The following is a 20,973-nucleotide window of genomic DNA, read 5'->3' on the forward strand; positions in this document are numbered from 1 at the left end:
TAGGGATGGAACCCAGGGGCATTCAACCTCTGAGCTACACCCCCTGCCCTATTTTTTATTCTTTATTTTGGAACCGGGTCTCACTGAGTTACAAAGGGCCTAAGTAGCTGAGGCTGTCTGTGAACCGCGATTCTCCAGTCTCAGCCTCCCAAATGCTGGGATTACAAGTGTGTGCCACCACGCCCAGCTTAGACTCTTGAATTTTTTATTTATAAAGTTTTCCCTCGTTGTTCTAGACCAAAGCAAACTTTACTTCCTTTGAACTTAATGTGCTATATAGCCATATCATTAAATGGTATGTAGACCATATTATACTCTTAGGTGTAATTTATCTTACATGCCCAAACACTAACTGAAATAAAAAAAAAACATGCCTTGTGGATATGCCAATCAGTGTCTAATGCAAGTTTAGGTAGATGATTATTTATATGCCTGATCAGTAAAATGAAGGTAGATTGGTACTGTCTGTTACTTCAGAGTTTTATCTGAAGTTTAATGCAAACATTACAAAATACATACAAGAAAAAACAAAGTGGAAAAATGTTTTCACATATTTAATAAATGCTGGATTCTATTAAGAAAATAACTAAAACATCTTATACAAATGTAAGGCCTCATCAAGGCATAAATTAGAAAACAGGTCCTGGACTGTTTTATTCATTTCTACACCTCTTATACCTAGCACAGTGCTTGGTAAATAGTAGGTCCACATTAACTGTGGAATCAATCAATCAGTCATAATAGTATTGTGAGAGAAGGAATTGTTTCTTAATCACCTCCTCATCTGCCAGGTGATCTTGTAGTCTTGTAATGGAGAATTCCATTCACTGCACTGCTGAAGAGGTCTTTGGCTTTCACAGTTATAAGTACACTCTATCTTGAATGCTCCCTCCGCAAATCCTGGAATGGCTGGAGTCGTCCTGCCATTCCATTTTAGAACAATTGTCCCCTCAGGCTTCTTCCCTGGCTACTCCAAGCAATGCAGTTCCATAGCCTTCCAATTCCATCTCTGCCCTTCACAACACAGTAACACAATTTGATTCTTTTCTAGGCCCTAGTTTTATCTGAAGTGTGTGTATTTGTGTTTAACTATTTATTGTCTATCATCTACCATTAGCATCCACACTGTGGTCATGAACCTCACTGAGTCTCTCTTCTATATATCTGATGCCAAAAACTGACAGATATTTTAAATTAATGAGTAAGCTCCCTGAATTAATTCACTTGCAAGTTTCCTTTAAATGTAATGTCAGGTTTGTCTCATTAACCAAATTGAATATATATAAATTATTTTTAAAATTTCAATGCTAGAAAAATCTCTCAAGATATTTAAGTTTCATTTTTCATATAAGAAAAATAAAAACTTAATTAGTAAAATGCATAGTTCAAACTTAATTTCTTACAACATATATTTAGATGCCAAGATAAACTTAAACATTTCATTATCAGGATACTTCAGGAGCACTTCAAATGTAAATCAGAAGGGTAATTGCCTTAATACTCAACCCATTTTGTTTGATTAAGCATACTTAATGGGAAGCGCTAGTAAAATCTGGCCATGAGAGAATGTGTCAAACTTCTCTGAGATGATTCTGTGCATATTAATACTCTCCAGAAGCTCTTTTCATTGCCCAAAATTTAAACAGCTAAATTGCGGTCCTTCGTATTTGAAACTGGAAGAGTCAACAAGACTTTGAAGGGCAATGTTGTTGTATGGGGTTTCTGTGGACATGAACAGAGGTCAGAAAGTCAGAAAATGGGAATGTGTAGCCGGGCGTGGTGGTGCAGGCTTGTAATCCCCGTGCTTGAGAGGCGGAGACAGGAGGATCGCGCTGGTTTAATGCCAGACTCTTGGGCTTAAGAGACCCTGTTTCCAAATAAAAAAGTATAAAAATAGGTCTGGGAGTGTAGCCCGGAGAAAGGTTTCCAGGAACCCCAGTACCACCAAAGAAAAAAAAAAAAAAAGAAAGAAAATGGGAATGTGTTTCCAGAATGTCACATTTAAATATTTTTCTCTCATAAATTGTTGATTTCTAAATGTATTGAAACTCAAAAAAAGCCAGGGTTATTGCTATATATGGAGACATTTTGTTTATCATGTTTGAATTATCATCCTTTTTGTTAGAGATCACTGTAAAATATGCTCATTAACAGATGGATCACAATATTATGGGCTATATGTACAATGGAATTCTACTCAGCAATAAAGAAGGACAAAATTATGTCATTTTCAGGACAATGGATGGACATGGAGAACATTATTTTAAGTGAGATTAGCCAGTCACAGAAAGTGAGGCGTCGTATGTTTTCTCTAGTATGTGGAAGCTTGGGAGTCATGGGGATTCAAGAGGGACTTTAGATAATGGAGGAGCCCAGTGGAGCCCAGGGAGGTGGCTCGGGGGAAGGACAGGGAAGGAGAATCAATAAAGGAATCACTTCCATTGACATTATGAACAAGTGTGATAATAGCAGGGCCAATAGCGATATCATAAAATGGGAACAGAGGGGAGGAAGTAGGGGGGATGCTCACCAAGTGCTGTGTGCATGTATGTAACCAACACTAAGAACTATATCATGATGTGGGACTATCATGCAACAATAAAAGTCTAAAGTAAATAAATAAGTAATATTGTGTGCATATGGGTATAAAATGTTTATTTCTCTGTCATTTACCTTTATTTCCATTCAGTAATTTAATAAAAAAATAAAACGTTCTCAAATAGAGTTAACTTTTAATAGAATTTATTTCCAATATCTATTTTTTATTAAATCTTATTAAAATATCATCATCTCCTATATCATTATTAGTAGAAATTAAAATACATATTTTATACATTACTATTCAGGTATAATTTTTGTTACATTTTTTTCTCTTTTTATGTATTTCCTTTCCAGTTTTCAGGTTTCTATAATTCCATAATTCTCTTTACAATCCCAATCTCAGTTTTTTCAGGATATCTGATGTCACATTGCATCCTCTATAATAACTACCTCTAGAAGTTTATATTCTGGGTCCTCATTCATATTTAATTTTCATATTCACTTAAATTTAGATAGATAAAGATAGGTGGGTATAATAGATAAATAGTAGACAAAATTGGTTAATGTTAAGCATTTTTGCAGGTTGGTAGATCATAGGCTTAAAATTCTCAGTGAATGTTTTTAGTGTAAGAAAATTCTTATAAATATCCCATTCCCTCATATATGTGGTGTTCTGTGCACAAATATCTTCCTTACTAATCTCTAAATAGCTGACATTTACTAAGTGTTTAGCATTCAGTTCATAAATCACCTAATCTTCCCATCACACTAATTAGGATTCAACATCTTCTATATTGCTTAACAAAGGTAATGTTTCACTCTGTAGAATTTTCAATTTGCTTAGTTCCAGGAAAGATGTTACCAGCTGGCGAAATGATTGTGTGGTAGCCAGTAATTGTCAGTTATTTATGGAATAAAGAGCTAACATGTAGTAAAATATAAAATAACTGGACAATTTATAGTGACTACATTTTAGCCTCTTTACAAGTTGTATTTAAATAAATAATTTTTTTTCCTTATTATATTTCTCAGAAGTAACTCTGAAGGAAACCTGTGAAGGAATGTGTCAGGTCTGCACAGGAAAAAGAGTTATTTTTCCTGACTGGCCACTACTGTAATACTTATATGTCTGCATTTTTAATATATGTTTTATTTTTATTAAAAGAAAAATATAAAGATAATTGAAATGTGTGTATTGAACAACAGTTTAACTAGACTGCTTTTAAACAACTTATATTTAAAAGAAAAGAGACATGAAGTTTTTTCTTCTTTATGACATAATCTTTTAAGAGATCAACTCACTGGAAAGCAATAGAATTGGGTCATCTTCTAGAACACATTAGAAAATTGCTATTGATTTGAAGGCATTACTAGATATTTGTCAAAAATGATCTGAACCCGGTGTGGTGGCACATGCTTGTAATCCCAGCATTTGGGAGGCTAAGACAGAAAGATTGTGGTTTGCGGCCAGCCTCAGCTACTTAGTGAGAACCTTGAAACTCACTGAGACCCTTTTCAAAACAAAAATTTAAAAAATAGGGCTGGGAATGTCACTCAGGGCTAGAATCCCCTTGGGTTCCATCTCTGGTACCTCAAAACAAAACAAAACAAAATACAACAAACAACAACAACAACAAACAAACATGCAAACAAAAAACATGATCTGAGTCACCGACTCTGTTGTACCTAATGGGAAATTGCTTTTAAAATCCAGTTTCTTTCTTCTTTTTAAAATAAGTTTTAAATGCAATCTATTATTCGGGATTTTTGTTTTTGCTTTAGCTATCAGTGGTCTTTGAATAAATTTCAATGTAATCAGTTCATCCCATTTTCCTTTTATTCTGATTCCTTTGCCTTTGATTTTTATATTTATCCATAGTTGCTTTGCTTTGAATTATTTTCATGTGAGTTTTCTCACTGTTAACCTCTTAGGAAATTTTGGATCTAGCAAACAAAAGTAAGTATTTGTGCTCTAAAAACAAATGCTAAGTGGTACTGACTACCCAAAGCTATTTTCAAACAATTATTTTAAGAAATAGTTAAATGAATTAATAATTAAATAAATAAGAAGAGAGCCAAAGGTTAACACAAAGAGCTAGTGACTCTAAATTTCTCATATTTGCAAAAATATCTGCATATTTCTATATAATAAAAGTTTGCAAGGTGAAGCATATGTTAATAGCTACCTAATAGAAGTCTATTCTCATATTCTGGTTTGTGAGATCAACTATTTTAGTAAAAAATATAATTTTTAAAATTATTAAGCCTTAGGATATTGTACTTTTAAGAGCAATACATGTTCTGCTAACATTTGCTACTGTTCTTCCAGAGTTTGATCAATGTTTAATTTACCTATTTCTCATTTGTTTTTCCCTAAGGGAACAAATTAAGTCAAGCATTCCCAGGAGTTAATATTTAAACTAAAATTGTAACATTTGTTTTGAATTAATAGAGTCCTATTCAAAATAATTACATTTACTTGATGGCACCTACTCACCCACTGTTTTAAAAATTATATAATAGATATGGCTGTTTTTAGTAGCACTGTCTCAGTTACCTCTTACCCAGAGGTGTTTTGTGATTTAAGTTAGACAATCTTTCCCCTTGAATAAAAGAATGTATTTAAACAATGGTTCAAGGAAGAAGCATGATACAAATATCAGCAAATACAATTGTTTGCACAGATGCTAAAAATTCTATCTACTGCACTGAGTGTGAAGTTTACCCTGTGCCAAACAGGTGACTAGAGAGTTGTTGCCTAGATCAAAACATTAATAAAGGTTTATATTTTTAAGAAGGTTACATATACATTATCTCAGTTTATGATCTCTTAGCCCATTTAAAATGTGACTAATAAATCTCTATATTAACATTAAGAGAATACGTTATCATATTTAAAGATATCCTACCAAACCATATCTATCAAAATTGTAGCTAATACATGTAATTATTTATATTAAGGTCAATTAAATAAAACACTTCTTTTGTAGTTTCCTTTTCTTTTTCTTTTTCTTCTTTTCTTTTCTTTCTTTCTTTCTTTTTTTTTTTTTTGAATTCAAGGGCATTCATTCTACCTCCAAGATATACCCCTCAGCCCTATTCTTTATTTTTCATTCTGAAACAAGGTCTCACTTTCAACTCTAGGACCAAGCATGGTGGTGTACACCTATAATACTAATACTTGGAAGGCTGTGACAGGAGGATCTCAGGTTTGAAGTCAGCCTCAACACCTTAGTGAGAGTATCAGAAACTTAGAGTCTGTTTCAACATAAAAATAAAATGGGCTGGTAGTATAGTTTGGTGGCTGAATGCCCCTGCATTCACTCTCTAGTCCAAAAATATCAGCAAAGATGGAACATGGCCTTTATGTAAAGAAATAGTTCTAAGTTTTGTTTGGCAAGTTAAATCAGACTGTAAGTACATGAGCTATTGTGTGTGTGTGTGTGTGTGTGTGTGTGTGTGTGTGTGTGTGTGTGTGTGTGTTACTGTGGGTGGAACCCAGGGGCTTTTCTACCTCCGGGCTCACTCCCAGACCTATTTTATACTTTATTTGGAAACAGGGTCTCACTAAGTTGCTGAGAGCTTCACTAAGTAGCTGAGGCTGGCTTGTTCGAACCTGTGCGATCCTCCTGTCTCAGCCTCCCAAGCGCTGGGATTACAAGCGTGCGCTATCACGCCCGGCTCATGAGCAAATATTAAAACAATGAAATTTTATTAATTATGATTTCAAACATCTAACCACAGGGAAGGTTCATAGACAAAAACATAGTATAGCAAGGTCATTCTAGTGCTTCTAAAATAATTCAGATTATCCAAGATCTACAATATACTACATTATACCCAGGAGTGCTCTACAACTAACTTACATCCCCTTCCTTTTTCAATTTTTTGGGGGCCAGGGTTTTGCTACTTTAGCCACAATGTCCTTGATTTTTATCCTCCTGCCTCAGCCTTCCAAATAGCAAGTAGTTGGGATTATAAGTATGCATTAGCATGCCAAGCAAAATTGGCATTTTTATTCTCAAATTTTTACAATTTTACCAACAACATCACACACATTTATATTTTGTTAGTGAAAAATACTTTAAAAATGAGAAATTAAAAGGGATAAAGCTTGAGCTTCATTGATAAATATATTTAAATTCTAATAATTTTGTCAGACAAATAATTTAGAAAAAAGTGGTGTCAAATGCTTCCATTAAATTGTAAGAAGGAGTAAATAATATTAGTTATCTAATCACTTTAATGCACCTGGATTGAAGAAAAAAACAATATGCTAGCCCTTATCTATTTATCATGCCCTTATCTATTTATCATGCAGGCACAGTTATGTGCCTATATTTTAAACTTCCAAATATAACAAAATATTAACATTATTTATAAACTTACTAATATATTTTTAAAACTTAATTTTCAATTTTCATGTGTTTGTTAGGTCACACATAAGTGGCATTATTATTGCAACAATTTAAACTGCATTATCCAAACCAATTCATCAAATTAGTCTATGGTTGTGAATATATTCATGCTACTTGCAGAATTATCCAGAATTCCTTATATGCCATTCTTAGAGTTATTAAGGACAAATTCAAGAAGCACTTGGTAAATTCAGAGTACATGAACATTCCCATGGTTCAATTCATAAACACAAAGTGATTTTATATACTTCATTTAAAAGTATAGTTATTCTTTATTTTAGCCAATTAAAGCCCTATAGCCTTTTTACAATGAATAAAAATTACTTTAAAAAACTTAAAATAATATATAATTTTTAATTTAATAGTAAATATTACATGCAATAGGACTCTAGCAAAATTTCTAAATAAACATTAAAATGATCAACTGATCAGTAAATTGCAACATTTAGCAAAAAAATGATTTGACAGTAAATTACTGGGTCTCATATATCCATGCTACAGCATAATATGTTCAGAGTTAAAAAAATAAAGTAAAATGCAATTACCCTAAAAGACATTTCAAGATTCTCTCCACCCCAGATATCCATTCCTGCATCGTAAGTTCCTATCTCTTCAAAGTAGTTTCTGTCAATAGAAAATAGGCCACCAGCCATAGTAGGGGTCCTAGTTGAAACAAAACAAAACAAAACAAAACAAAAAACAAAAAGAAATTTTTTGAAAACAATGTGTGGTGTTTAATGAGACTGTAGCAAATATTTTTGACATTTTAAATATAAAAATAGCACTCAAGAAGTTCAAACTAAAAGCACAAAGCCAAGGTGTGGAGGTTTTAGAATTTTAAAATGACATTTTATTTCCCTTATTTTATAAAATTCAATTTAGATTAGTCTATGCTTTTCAAACAAATACATGGAAGGATCACTGGCCCCTTAAAACTCAGGCTTCTACATTTTTTTCTGATATTCATAGTGAGAAGAGGTCACTTTGCTTTGCATTATCCTTAGAGATTAACTAATCATACCAGTTGTGGTTTTGGTTGATTATAATTGTAAAGTACTTTAGTGTGAACTCTAGGAACCTAAAGAAATCCTTTCTCTATGATAAGATTCATAACCTATTTAAATATAAAAACTATTACATGTCATAAAATGATTGAAGAAAATATGATTCTAATGATTGTTAGAACATTATTTTTAAACATAAGAGATTTACATCTACTTATATATTCTTTTCTTTAGTATAACTACAAGGACTGGGTTAGTCATCTGACCCTATATATAAACATAAATCCCATATGCTTTCAGATATTTAGAAAGATCTTTGGCATGGATTTTAAAACTTTTTTTTCTAGGAATAAATGCCTTTAATTTTGCTTCTCATGTTTAAATTTTCTCCATAGGAAAGAAGAAGTTAAATGTTAAGGTCTTAACAGACTAATTTTAAAGAATAATTAAAGACAATGGTTAATGTGTGAGAAGGAGGAGGAGAAGAGGAAGAGGAAGAGGAGGAGGAGGAAGAAGAGGAGGAGGAGGAGGAGGAGGAGGAGGAGGAGGAGGAGGAGGAGGAGGAGGAGAAGGAGGAGGAGGAGATTCTAGTTGTTTACAAACAGAACCATATTTACATGAATGATTTTCAATGTTACTTGTAAGATAGTGGTTTCTAACCTGCCTAGCACAGTAGAAACATCTGACATGTCTTCATAAAAGGATAAGCATTCTTGGTTACCAACCCCCAAAGATTTAGAGTTCATTGGCCCTGGGTGGGGTGGGGACAACCTAGTATTGCATAGTTTCCAAGTGATTCTATGTACTACTCAAGATGAAAAACATGGATATAGTAGCTTATATTTAGAATGCTCCTGCAAGTAGTGTATGAGATTGTTAAAGAACTAAATATTTTGTTTTCCTCTAAATTATTTCCTCCTCTGCCAAATATTTTGCTTATATTGTCTAATTAAACAGTATAGCTCACTGAAGCACTAGCAGATAATATTGTACTTGGATACCAAACATATTGCAAAATTCCCTACTTCTTCCAGTACTCTTGCTCTTTTATAGTAAGGTAGTTAACCATCAATCAGTTGGAGTAGTAGAGAGTTGGAGTACATCTAGTCTCAGCATAGTTTCATTACTTCTAGTCTTGCTGGGCTCCTGTCATGAACAGTGTCATTGACTCTCTGAGTTATAATGAGAAACATTAACCAAGCTAAACAGATGGTGATTATGGAGTAGCCATGACCTCATCTGATTGGGGTTTTGGAACTGTATAGCAATAACTATAGAAGGTATTACTGTGTTAGAGAGTCTATTTAATACAATTAGGGACAAAAATTGCTTCAATTATCTTATCATAATGAAAACAAATGCTTAAGTGATGCATATATATATATATATATATATTTTTTTTTTTTTTTTCAGTACCAGGGATGGAACCCAGCAGTCTCCACCTCCTGAATGCTAGAATTATAAGTAGTGCCACCATGCCTGGCCTAAGTGATGCATTTTTAATGATCTTATCTACTTATCTTTTTATTGCTAAAGTATTAACACATTTTAATCTAAATATATAAAATGGATTTCATCTTACTTATCATCACCATTACTATAAGCATATGAGAAATGTATAATAAATGGTGAAAACTAAACTATATTTAATCATAAGAATGAGTCAAACAAGTTTTACTTTCATGTGAAAAATAGCAAATATTAAAAAATAAGATAACTTATTTTATGGCTTGGGCTTAGAATGTCCTTCCAAAAGCTCATGCATTGAAACTATGGTCCCCAATCAAACTAGGTTCATAGTGAGGCATGGCTGGAGGAAGTGTGTCACTGGGGAGGTGGCCTTGGAGTATATATATATATATATATATATATATATATATATATATATATATATTCCTGGGCCCCTCTTCTCCCTTTCCCTTATTCTGGCTGCCATGACTAAAAGCAGATTTTATGTACCATGTGTCCTGCCTACATGGTTTCTTCCTAAGAGCCTGTGGACCATCCAAAACTCTAAAACTGTGAATCAAACCTTTCCTCCTCTAAGTTGTATTCGTCAGATATTTTTGGTCATAGAGAAAGAAAAGTAGACTAAAGAAATTCTTCAAAAAATACCATACTCATAATGAATAGTTAAGAAGGTTAATAATAATTTATCTTTGTTGTTGTTACCTGTATTACTCCAACAAAAGATTTAAATTTCCTTTACTTAATTTTGGCTCCCAATATATGTAACCTCATTTTGGGGTTTGAAAATGATTCAGAACTACATTATGTCCAAGATACTGATTCTGAAATCTTACTCTCTGAACACAATTTTCTATTCTTTAACTGATCCCATTTCAAAACAGTGGAACCCATTCTTCATTCTCCTGTGGTTATGGTGGTTATGGCTCCTTAATTAGTTCATCCTGTGGTGTTTGAGTGTGTGTGTGTGTGTGTGTGTGTGTGTGTGTGTGTGTGTGAGAGAGAGAGAGAGAGAGAGAGAGAGAGAGAGAGAGAGAGAAGAGAGAAGAGAGAGAATGAATGTGTGTTACCAAGAGTTGAAACTGAAACCAGAGGACAATCTACTTCTGAGGTACCTCCCCAATTTGGGGATTATAGGCATGCAACATGGTTCCCAGCAATTTATAATCTCACATCAATAACCCCCTTTAAGATTTTTTTCCCTTTCTCCACCTCCTCTCCAAGGATCTACCATATCAGTAAAAAAAAAAAAAAAAAAAAAAAAAAAAAAAAAAATAGCTTAGTTTTCTTGTTTCTCTGTCTTTGCTTTTACTGACCTGATTCTCTTTCTACAATTCTATGGGCCTGGATAAACTTACCCTTTACTTCTTCCATTTCTACTATTACAACCCAGGGAATCCATGGAAATGTAATGAGATGAGGTGAACTGTTTATACTACAAGTCCATATAATTGAATTCTTGCTTAATTCACAACTGCCAACAATCCTTTTATCTACGCTTGTTTATTCATACGTCTTTTTTTTTTTTTTTTTTTTTTTTTTTGCAGTACTGTGGATGGAAGCCAGGGGCATGCAACCCGCAGGCTACATCTCCAGGCCTATTTCTTATACTTTATTTTGAAACAGTATCTCACTGAGCTGCAGAGGGTTTCACTAAGTAGCTGCGGTTGTCTTTGAACTGCAATTCTACTGTCTCAACCTCCCAAATGCTGAGAATACAAGCATGCGCCACCACACCTGACTTCATATGTCTCATTTTAGAATGAATCTTTTCCAAAAATTTTGAATTCTTTTCAGAAAATGGATTAAGATGATGCATGAAATTCAAACTCCCTCAGTCATGAACTCTAAACTTCCTTAGGCTCTCACTCAATATTCTTGTGTATCTTCCTCATGGCCTCTTGTTTCCTATTGTTTTACAGGAAAAAAAAAAAACAAAAAACTTCCTTCCTTCTCACTGTGGGCTAACAGTGGCCTCTCAACCGGCTTTCTCCTGAATACCCTTTTAGGAACTCGCTCAACGACTGTGGTATTTATACTTTATGCCTTTGATTTCTAGATTGCCCCTTTGAGATTGAAAACCTTCTCAATTAAGTTCTATCCTATACCCAAATACATTTTCACTCCATCTCACTGCTCATGCAAACTAGGGACATACATTTTCTATTCCCTTCCCTCATAACTTTATTGGAAGGACACTTTGTGCATGTTCCCTCAACTACTTTTGACCTTCTAACTAAAGTTGAAACCTGCTCCCATCCCTGCAATAACTCCTTTCTGAAATGTCCCCATTGATTCTGAACTCCAGTAGTCTTTCTTTAACTTCTTCATCTAAAAGCATTTAGCAAAATTGATCATCCTTACTGCTTGAAATTTTTTTTACCTCTACCTCTCAAAACAGAGTTTGTGCTGGGTTTTCTTCCTACTAATTTGGCTGTTAATTTTATGATACTTACTGAAACCTCTTCCTCTTCTCTTGTAGGATCTAAGATTCTGGACAAGTTATTGGTTTCACATGAATACCAAATATTATTATATTTTTTTGTGGATACTTCTCAGTAGTTATCTTCTCTTGTTCAAACTGATATTTTTCCAAAGTTCTCTTGGCTCCTTAATTTATACTCTTGACGTCTGTAAGGCCATTGTCATATGCCTGTAACTGTCACTTGTATGAGTCTGGCACGTATTCTCTGTTTTCTCAACCCTTTCCTCTGTATCCTATGCTTTTCTAATTACTCACTACATGATTCTTTCCAATTAAATCCTCTAGGCTGTCATTTGCAATGGTCAAAAACATTCTAGTGTTTGCATCTGCTTTAGTGACATCTCAAATATTCTAAACCATCATAAAGATAAAAGATAAGTGCGTATAGTATTATTTATAGAAAATGAGGCAGAAGGAGCTAAATTCTTTACCTGTTTTTTATTTTTTTAATTATAAAATATATTGGCTTCATTTGGTTATTTTACAGGTTCTGAAACCAAAAAAGAAATTAAATGCTTTGCCTTCCCACCCAATCCTGTCCACTATACTAAGCATTGAAAGTAGAATAGAGAGGAAGAATGCAAAAGAAAAAAATTATATTAGAGAGGAAAATATCAAATATTGAATGTAATTAAAGATTTTTACAGCACCATGCATGGTGGCACACACTGATAATCCCCGCTTTTGGGAGGCGGAGACAGGAGGATCGCACAGGTTCGAAGCCAGCTGTGCTGGCTTAAGAGACCTTGTTTCCAAATAAAGAAAAGTATAAGAATAGGTCTGGGAGTGTAGCCCGGAGGTCAAAGGGTTTCCAGGAACCCCAGTACCACCAAAAAAAAAAAAAAAGATTTTTACAAATAAAAAATTTGCTGGATTACTGAACACTATGACAATTATTTGATCATGTCTGGATATGAGAAGTTTTCCCTGAGAAAGGAAGCTTCCTTAAATCTTTAGTCTATGAAACACAAACAACTTCAATGCAGTAATTAAAGGAAAAGAAGAATATAAGCTTCTGCTTAGTATAGGCAAATTACTTATTATGCTATAAAAAAAAATTATCAACAAGAATGGTACTCAAATACCTTAACCTATGCCTAAAGTTCTTTTTTTTTTTTTTTTTTTTTTTTGGTGGTACTGGGGTTCCTGGAAGCCCTTCTACCTCCGGGCTACACATGCACACATCGCCCAGTTAGCCCCCACCCGATCCCCACCCCGTTCCCTCCCCATCCCTCCTTCCCATGCCTGGCTTAGTGGTTTACATCTAATATTATATCAATTTATCCAAAATTAACAATGATAATCTCACATAACAGTTTCATTTGTTTGATATCAAGCTTTTGACCCCTTAGAGATATTTGAATATTTCTTTTTGCTTTCTTTTTTTTATATTTTATGTTATACATTTAATCTGTATTTGGTGCCCTCTCCCCCCCTCGTTTTCCCTCCCACCCCCTCCCGACAATTAATACCCAGGCTAACCTTGCCATATTCGTACCTTTACACCTATTTGGAAGTAGCCCCTCATCAATCAAGTTCAGCCTCCTTACTCTCTTAGCTTTCCATTCAAACTTTGCTGAGATTTCCCTTCCATTATCTGGATTCCCTCTGGTATCCCCAATGCTCACTAGTTTGGGCATATTAGAGGAAACATATGTCCCTTCTCTTTCTGTGTTTGGTTGATCTCACTTAACATAATGCTTTCCAGCACTTTCCATCTTCTTATGAATGATGTGATTTTGTTCTTTTTTTTTTTTATTGGTGCACTGTATTCATACATCATAGTGGGATACAAACTTCTGTAGACATACATGCACACATTGCCCAGTCAGCCCCCACCCGATCCCCACCTCATTCTCTCCCCATCCCTCCCTCCCATGCTTGGCTTAGTGGTTGACATCTAGTATTATAGCAATTTATCCAAAATTAAAAATGATAATCTCACATAACGGTTTCATTTGTCTGATACCAAGCTTTTGATGACTTAAAGATAACATTTCAATATTTCTTTTTACTTTCTTTCTTACCAGAGAATATTTTTTTTCTATTTTTTTAGGTGAAACTATCATATATTTATATATTTATTTTTCAGAAAAAAACTCTATCCTAATATGGAATATGGACTCTAGGTACCCACAACGATCTTGAAAAAGAACAAAGCTAGAAGATATATATTTTCTGATTTCAAACCATATAAAGCTACAATAATTGAAACAGTGTAGTACTATTCTAAAGGCAGATATATAAACCCTTGGAGTTAAATAAAAGCCTAGAGCTAAATTCTTCCCTATATTGTCAAGTTATTTTTGACAAGGTTTCCACGAACATTTGGTGGTAGAAATAATAATATTTTAACTAAATATTGTTGAAACATATTACATGGAAAAGAATAAAGTTGGACCCTTACCTAATCCCATATACAAATATTAACTCAAAATAGATAAAAGACCTAAATATAAATCTTAAGACTATAAACTTTTAGGAGAAAATCTGGGTCATAAAACCTCACAACACTGAAATTGGCAGTGATTTCTTGGATATGATTTCAATGGCACAGGCAACAGATGAGTATACAAACTCCCTAAAAAATAAAAAAAAATATTGTATATCCAAAGACAATGTAAACAGAGTTAACAGTTACTAATAGAATGGGATAAAATATTTCCAAATGCTATATCTGAAGGTATATTAATATTCCAACTAGAAATCCTAAAAATTAACAACAATAAAGGCAAACAATACCATTTAGAGATAGGTAAAAGACTAACATAAGTAATGAATCTCCACAGATAAGCAATCTTAGTTGACTGTTGGATGGAAACTCTTATTTCTCTGGTTCTGGAGTGTGTTACCTATTTCTTCTTTGTAGTTAATCTCTTTGAGTATTTTCTCTAGTGCTGGTTTTGAAGACAAAAATTCCTTCAGTTTCTGTTTGTCATGGAAGCTTCTAATTTCTCCATCTAATTTTATAGAAAGTTTTGCTGGGTAGGAAATTTTTGGCTGGAAGTTGTTTTCTTTCAGAGTTTGGAATATGTTACTCCAAGCCCTTCTGGCTCTCATGACTTGGTTTGGGAAGTCTGGAGTGCTTCTAATTGGTTTGCCTCTGAATGTCACTTGACCCTTTGTTTTTGTTGCCTTTAAGATTCTCTGCTTGGCTTCCTCATTGGTCATTTTGACAATTATGTGGCGTGGGGATCCTCTTCTCCGATCCTGTCTAAAGGGAGTTCTATAAGTTTCCTGGATCTGTGTATCAACCTCATACTCTATGTTTGGAAAATTTTCTGCTATTACTTCCTTGAAGAGATTGTTGATCCCTTTGGTTTCACTTTCTTTTCCCTCCTCTATTCCAATTATTCTTAGGTTAGCTCTCTTAAAATGGGCCCATATTTCTTCAATGTCAGATTCCTGCTGTCGGATATTTTTTCCTAGATTAGAAACTATGCGTTCATTTTTGGAATGATCATCTTCTAAGAGCGAGATTCCTTTCTCCATGTGGTCTAATCGGTTGTTTGTGCTTTGAATTGAGGCCTTTACTTCATTAATTGCATCCTTTATCTCTTTTTGGCTCTCTCTGAGTTCTTTTCGAAGCACCTCTATTATTTCTACAGTTATTTTCCTGATTTGATCTTCTAGAAATCTCTGATTTTCTGTTTTATCGGGTTCTGATGTTGTGGGGTTGTGGGCATTCATTGCTCCAGTATTATTCCTCTTTCCCATGATTTTGGAAGTTTGTGCCTTCTCTGGGTTCTTCCCTTGGGTCACTATGACTTCGCTTAAGGTGTTCTGGATCTCGAGTCAGTAGTATCTCAGACCCCACTACTCCTTTACTGGGTTGTATCACAGAGTCTCCGACCCAGAGAGTCGATAGAGGCTGCTTTAGACTGTGGGGGGTGCCAGGTTGCACATTCTCCTATGGTGTGATATCTCTGCCACTGCCACTCCCCCACTGGGTCAAGTCCCAGGGAGTACAGTACTGGGATTTCTCCTCTGTGGCCCGCAATTTGACTCACTGTTCTTGAGTACGCAGATGCAGCTGTACTGGATTCAGTGAATTCTCTGCTGCTGCCGCTGGTGGCAATATGGCGCCGCTTCCACACCCTTGGCCGCGAGGCTGGCGTATTTCTTCTTGGTTTTGATTTCCACTCTGAATCCCTGCGGCGTGTGCTGAGCTCAGCCACTGGGAGCTTTAGTTTTTACCTGCGGCGAGAAATCCCACCTGGCTGTTCCGCAGCGGCTCACCTTGGCTTGCTGTAGCCGTCCGGTGAATTTGCCGCTGCCACCGGCAGTATGGTGCTGCTGCTGCGTCCTCGGGCGTGAGGCCGGTTATCTCCTCTGTGGCTCTGAGCTCTGTTCTCAGTCCGCTTTCTCTCTGGAGCCTGGTGATTTTTTTGTTTCTCTGGTGATGGTGTTTTCTGGCTATGAAAGGTGCTGATTTTGTGGTAATGGAGATTGGTTGTTAGCAGGGCTCTTAAGCCCCGCTTTTCTCGGTCGCCATCTTCCCGGAAGTGATTTTGTTCTTTATAGCTGAATAGAATTCCATTTTGTGTATTTCCCATAACTTTGCAAACTATTCATCTGTTGATGGGGGCCTAGGTTGTTTCCAAATTTTGGCTATTACAAATTGTGCTACTATGAAAATGGGTATGCATATGTCACTTTACAAAAGAAGAGATACAAATGGTCAATAGATTCATGAAAAGATGTTCTTCATCATTAGCCATCAGGGAGATGCAAACAAAACTACACTGAGATTCCATCTAACCCCAGTCAGATTGGCAAGCATAAAGAAATCAAACAACAAATGCTGGCGAGGATGTGGGGAAAGAAAAACTCTTTTGCACAACTGTTGGTGGGAGTGCAACCTAACAAGATTCCATTTCAAAACAAAACAAAACAAATAAAAAGGGCTGGGGGTATATATTGGAAGTGGAATTTAATTTAATATAAAATCTCCAGTTCCAATAAACAAATAAAAAATGAATAGTACAAATAGAAAAAAATAAAGTATAAGCAAAGCTTAGTTAACTTTTTCTACATAAAATTGCCAATAATTTCTAGATTAACAGCCATTAAATTTTTTTGCAAAGAAAAATCCTGTTAATGGTATAAGTAAATACTGATAATAATATGTGAGATTTAAAATTCTGAAAAAATACATCTGAAATAAAATATAACAAAACACAGAGCAAATAGCTCCTGGTGTCATGCTTCTTTATGTCTTTAGGTTCTTGTCACATCTATTTGCAATGCCCGCATGTCCCCTTGTCAGAAATAAATTTAAAATCTAATTCTTGTCAAACATATTTCTCATTTAATATTTACAGAACTTCACAAGTTAAGCAAGGCAAGGAGAATGCTTTCCATTTTGTAGTTAAGAAAGATAAATATTTTCCCATCTGAGGATCATTGAAATGAAATCTGACCCACCACCCCCAAGTCAACTTCAATGCTTCTTTATGATAACACAAAAGAGAGATACAGGACATGGGGCATGTGAACACACCAAGCTCTTAATGCTAGGAAGTCATAACAGTGTGATCCAAGATATTATTATTATTACTATTATTACTATTATTATTATTATTATTATTATTATTACAGTACTGGGGATGGAACCCGAGGAGCATTTTACCTCCAAGCTACACCCCCAGCCCTACTTTTTATTCTTTATTTTAAAACAGGGTTTCATTGGGTTGCAAAGGGCCTCACTAAGTAGCTGAGGTTGTCTGTGACCTACAATCCTCCTGTTTCAGCCTCCCAACAAGATATTATTAATAATCTTCTTTATTTGAATTTTTTAGAAATTCTTAATCCTAAATGAGTGAAAAATAAATGTATGAGATTAGCCTATTGTTGATAAAAAGGATATAAAAGTAAGTAAAATATGTCAGGAATAAAATTTAGTATTATACATATATTGATTTATTAATATACAAAAGATTAAAAGAAAATCTGAAATTCTTATTTTTCTCTTGGAATATAATTAATATTCCAAGGAAGAATAAAAGAAAACTTATTTACACCAGTTCATGTGTGCATGTATGAATGTATCACTTTGAGTCTCATTATGATGTATAATGATAATACCATCAAAAGAATTTAAACTTCTCATAATGTACTTGAATAAAATAATAATAATGCCTAAATGCAAATGGGCTCCATAAGGCAGAATATAGAGAGTAAAAAGTTAAGTTGACTTGAAAAATAACCAAAGGGTTTCTAGTAAAGAAATCTATTTTAATCAGCCAGAAATTAAAGTGAAAACAAATATCTTAATAACTATTTATTGCGAGTCACTCAGGGCATAATTAAGAGACTAATTCCATCAATAAGAGTTAATTAGGCTCTTTTCTAGAAATCTGCACCCTACTAATATTACTCACCTATAGGCCCACTCTAAGGCCACATATTCTGACCTCCTTCCCTCGTCAAGCACACATCTGACCAATTATAGACAGTGAGCAACACCAGAGGAACAATTGCATTATTTATTTTGGCATGTGCAGAAGCTAACAAAAAGCCTAGCAAAGTACATGTGTGTGTGTATTTGCTTATGGAATCAAGCTCATTTCAATAATCTTATCTCAAATTTGTTTTAGAAAGAGTATATAAGACATTCCCAATTAATTAAATGAAGTGGAGGATTATCTGCACTATCAAGTAATTTTGCTACTTGTTCCCAATTTCACTATGTACTTGATATGCATAACCAGATAGAATTAATATTTTTTTCAATTGGTGCATTGTAGTCATACATCTTAATAAGGTACAAGATGCACCACCACTTCCCAGCCCATTCCCTCCCCACTCCCTCCTTCTCATGCTTGGCTTAGTGATTGACTTTGATATGTTTGTGAATGTATGTCATGTACATTAAGGAATTCTCTTTACTGCCTCCCATCACCCTCAGTTAGGTCACCCTATTTGCTCATTTATGGTATCTCCTTTTTCCTCTAGAGTTCCTCCTATAGCCTTAGAGAGAGAACATCTGATTTCTTACTTTTTGTAACTGACTACTCTCAGCATAATGTTCTCCAGTTCCATCCATTTCCCTGCAAATGACCTAATTTTGTTCTTCTTTATGGCTAAGATTTCATTATATACATATCCCAATTTTGTAATCCATTCATCTGTTGATGGACAACTTGACTGGTTCCACAATTTGGCAATTGTGAATTGTGTTGCTATGATCATAGAGATGCATAAACTCTGCTATTCCCCAAGTTAAGGGTCATGAATTTAAAGGTGATGGCCAAACAAATCATATAAAGTCAATTTGGTGCAATAAATATATTTAACTCACCTTTGCTTGACACAGAGGTGCTGAGAAATATTTCTCTAAGTACAAGAATAATGACAAATGGCAACCGACCCTCAAGTTTAGAGTCAGAGACGCAATTATAGGGATATAAGGGACAGCTAAGACTTCATATCACTACTATGTGGGGATTTTCTAACCAACTCTACCAGATGATGCCACATAGAAATATTGAGCTATTGTGCCAAGATATTCTCACTTCTCAATAGCTAGAAATTCAAATGTGATTTAAAATAGATCATATGAAAACTTTGGTAAATTTTGTAAATGTACAACACTATGTAGACCAAATAAAACACACCTAAATAACATATTTATAAACTCTAACATAAAATTTTGAGTATTATTGAATACATAATTAAGATAGTCCCAAAAAGTCATATAATTTGACTAGTAACATGTTAATGGAATTTACTGATTAAAGAAAAACTAAACACTCAGAATTTTTACACTATCATTCCACACTTGTAACTTCAAAAACTATTTAACATATTTCATTTCTTATGAAAAAGGAAAATATCCAAGCCTAGCTATAAATAGTAAAATTATATGTATAAGCATTTTAATCTAAATGTAGTATAACTGAGTTTAGGTCACAGGTTCAAGGTGCAGATACATGATTGTATTTCTAAATAATGACTACCCAAGTACAATGACGAAGCCCTGCTCTTAGTGTGACATTTTGCGTGAAGCCTTCCACTAAGAAACTAAAATTTCAACCTCAACCTCATTTTAATCACTTTAGCTATTCAGAATTCTGTTAATCAAGTGGGAACAAAATTTCTTCAACACTTAGAATGATTTATCTGTATGTACGAATGTGAGAAAAATGATCATCTCTTTAAGTAATAGATTACAAGTACAAAGAAAGTTCACATTACAGCTATGCTGATGAAAATTACCTGCGGGCTGTTACAACAGAGCCAGTGAATTAATTAACCTTTTGCCATAAAAATGAGGAAACTTCAGTTTTCACTTCAGTCTCTGCTGAAGCTGGCTGGCTGAAGTTTCTCCATTTTTCCTTACTCCAGCTTCTTCAGTATTGAGAGTAAGAAATAATGCTTAGTTACTGAGACAAAAACATAAAACACTGAGATAGTCATTAGTTCTCGTGTTACATCAAAAAGGCAATATTAGTTGTGGTTAAAATACAGCAAGTGACACTGGGCCTTGTAATCCTAACACTTGGGAAGGCTGAGACAGGAGAATCATGGATTGAGAACAGCCTCCGCAATTTAATGAGGCTCTTATCAACTTACCAAGATTCTGTTTCAAAATGAGGATGTAGCTTGTAGGCAGAAAACCTAGAGTTGAATCCCCAGCACTCCCATATGCACAACACTATCTCTCTCTCTCTCTCTCTCTCTCTCTCTCTCTCTCTCTATCTCTCTATCTCTCTATCTCTCTATCTCTATCTCTATCTCTATCATCTATCTATCTAGATAGATATCTCTATCTCTATGTGTATAGAGAACAGAAAAACTAAAAAATAAATAATTTAACTTGTTTTGGTTAATGAATGATGAGAAACAGCAGTGGATTTCTATAAAGATCTTTTATGAGTAATTTATTCTATAAATGTTGGCTACCTTAATCATCTAACTTTCAACTCTGAGAAAATAGTTAAACAAAACCCATCATTGCCAACATGTTTCTTATAAATGAGTACAAACATGTATTTCTTATTTAAAAAATGCGTCTTCTAGCCAGGCATGGTGGCGCACGCTTGTAATCCCAGAA

The 20,973-nt window shown here is 34.5% G+C and overlaps 1 protein-coding gene across 3 annotated transcripts in view; it reads right to left on the reverse strand.

Annotated features, from left to right (window-relative positions):
- The window catches only part of GALNT13 (polypeptide N-acetylgalactosaminyltransferase 13), a gene marked incomplete at both ends in the record, with an annotated part of 461,512 nt that overhangs the window by 170,548 nt on the left and 269,991 nt on the right, over positions 1-20,973 (reverse strand). For all 3 annotated transcript variants that reach the window (XM_080689902.1, XM_080689901.1, XM_080689900.1), the window contains one exon: positions 7,505-7,622. In XM_080689902.1, the coding sequence (XP_080546028.1) occupies positions 7,505-7,622 (118 nt within the window). The remainder of the gene's footprint in view (positions 1-7,504; positions 7,623-20,973) is intronic.

The sequence above is a fragment of the Muscardinus avellanarius genome (genome assembly GCF_963383645.1).
Source record: "Muscardinus avellanarius genome assembly, chromosome: 2".
NCBI classification, from domain to species: domain Eukaryota; kingdom Metazoa; phylum Chordata; class Mammalia; order Rodentia; family Gliridae; genus Muscardinus; species Muscardinus avellanarius.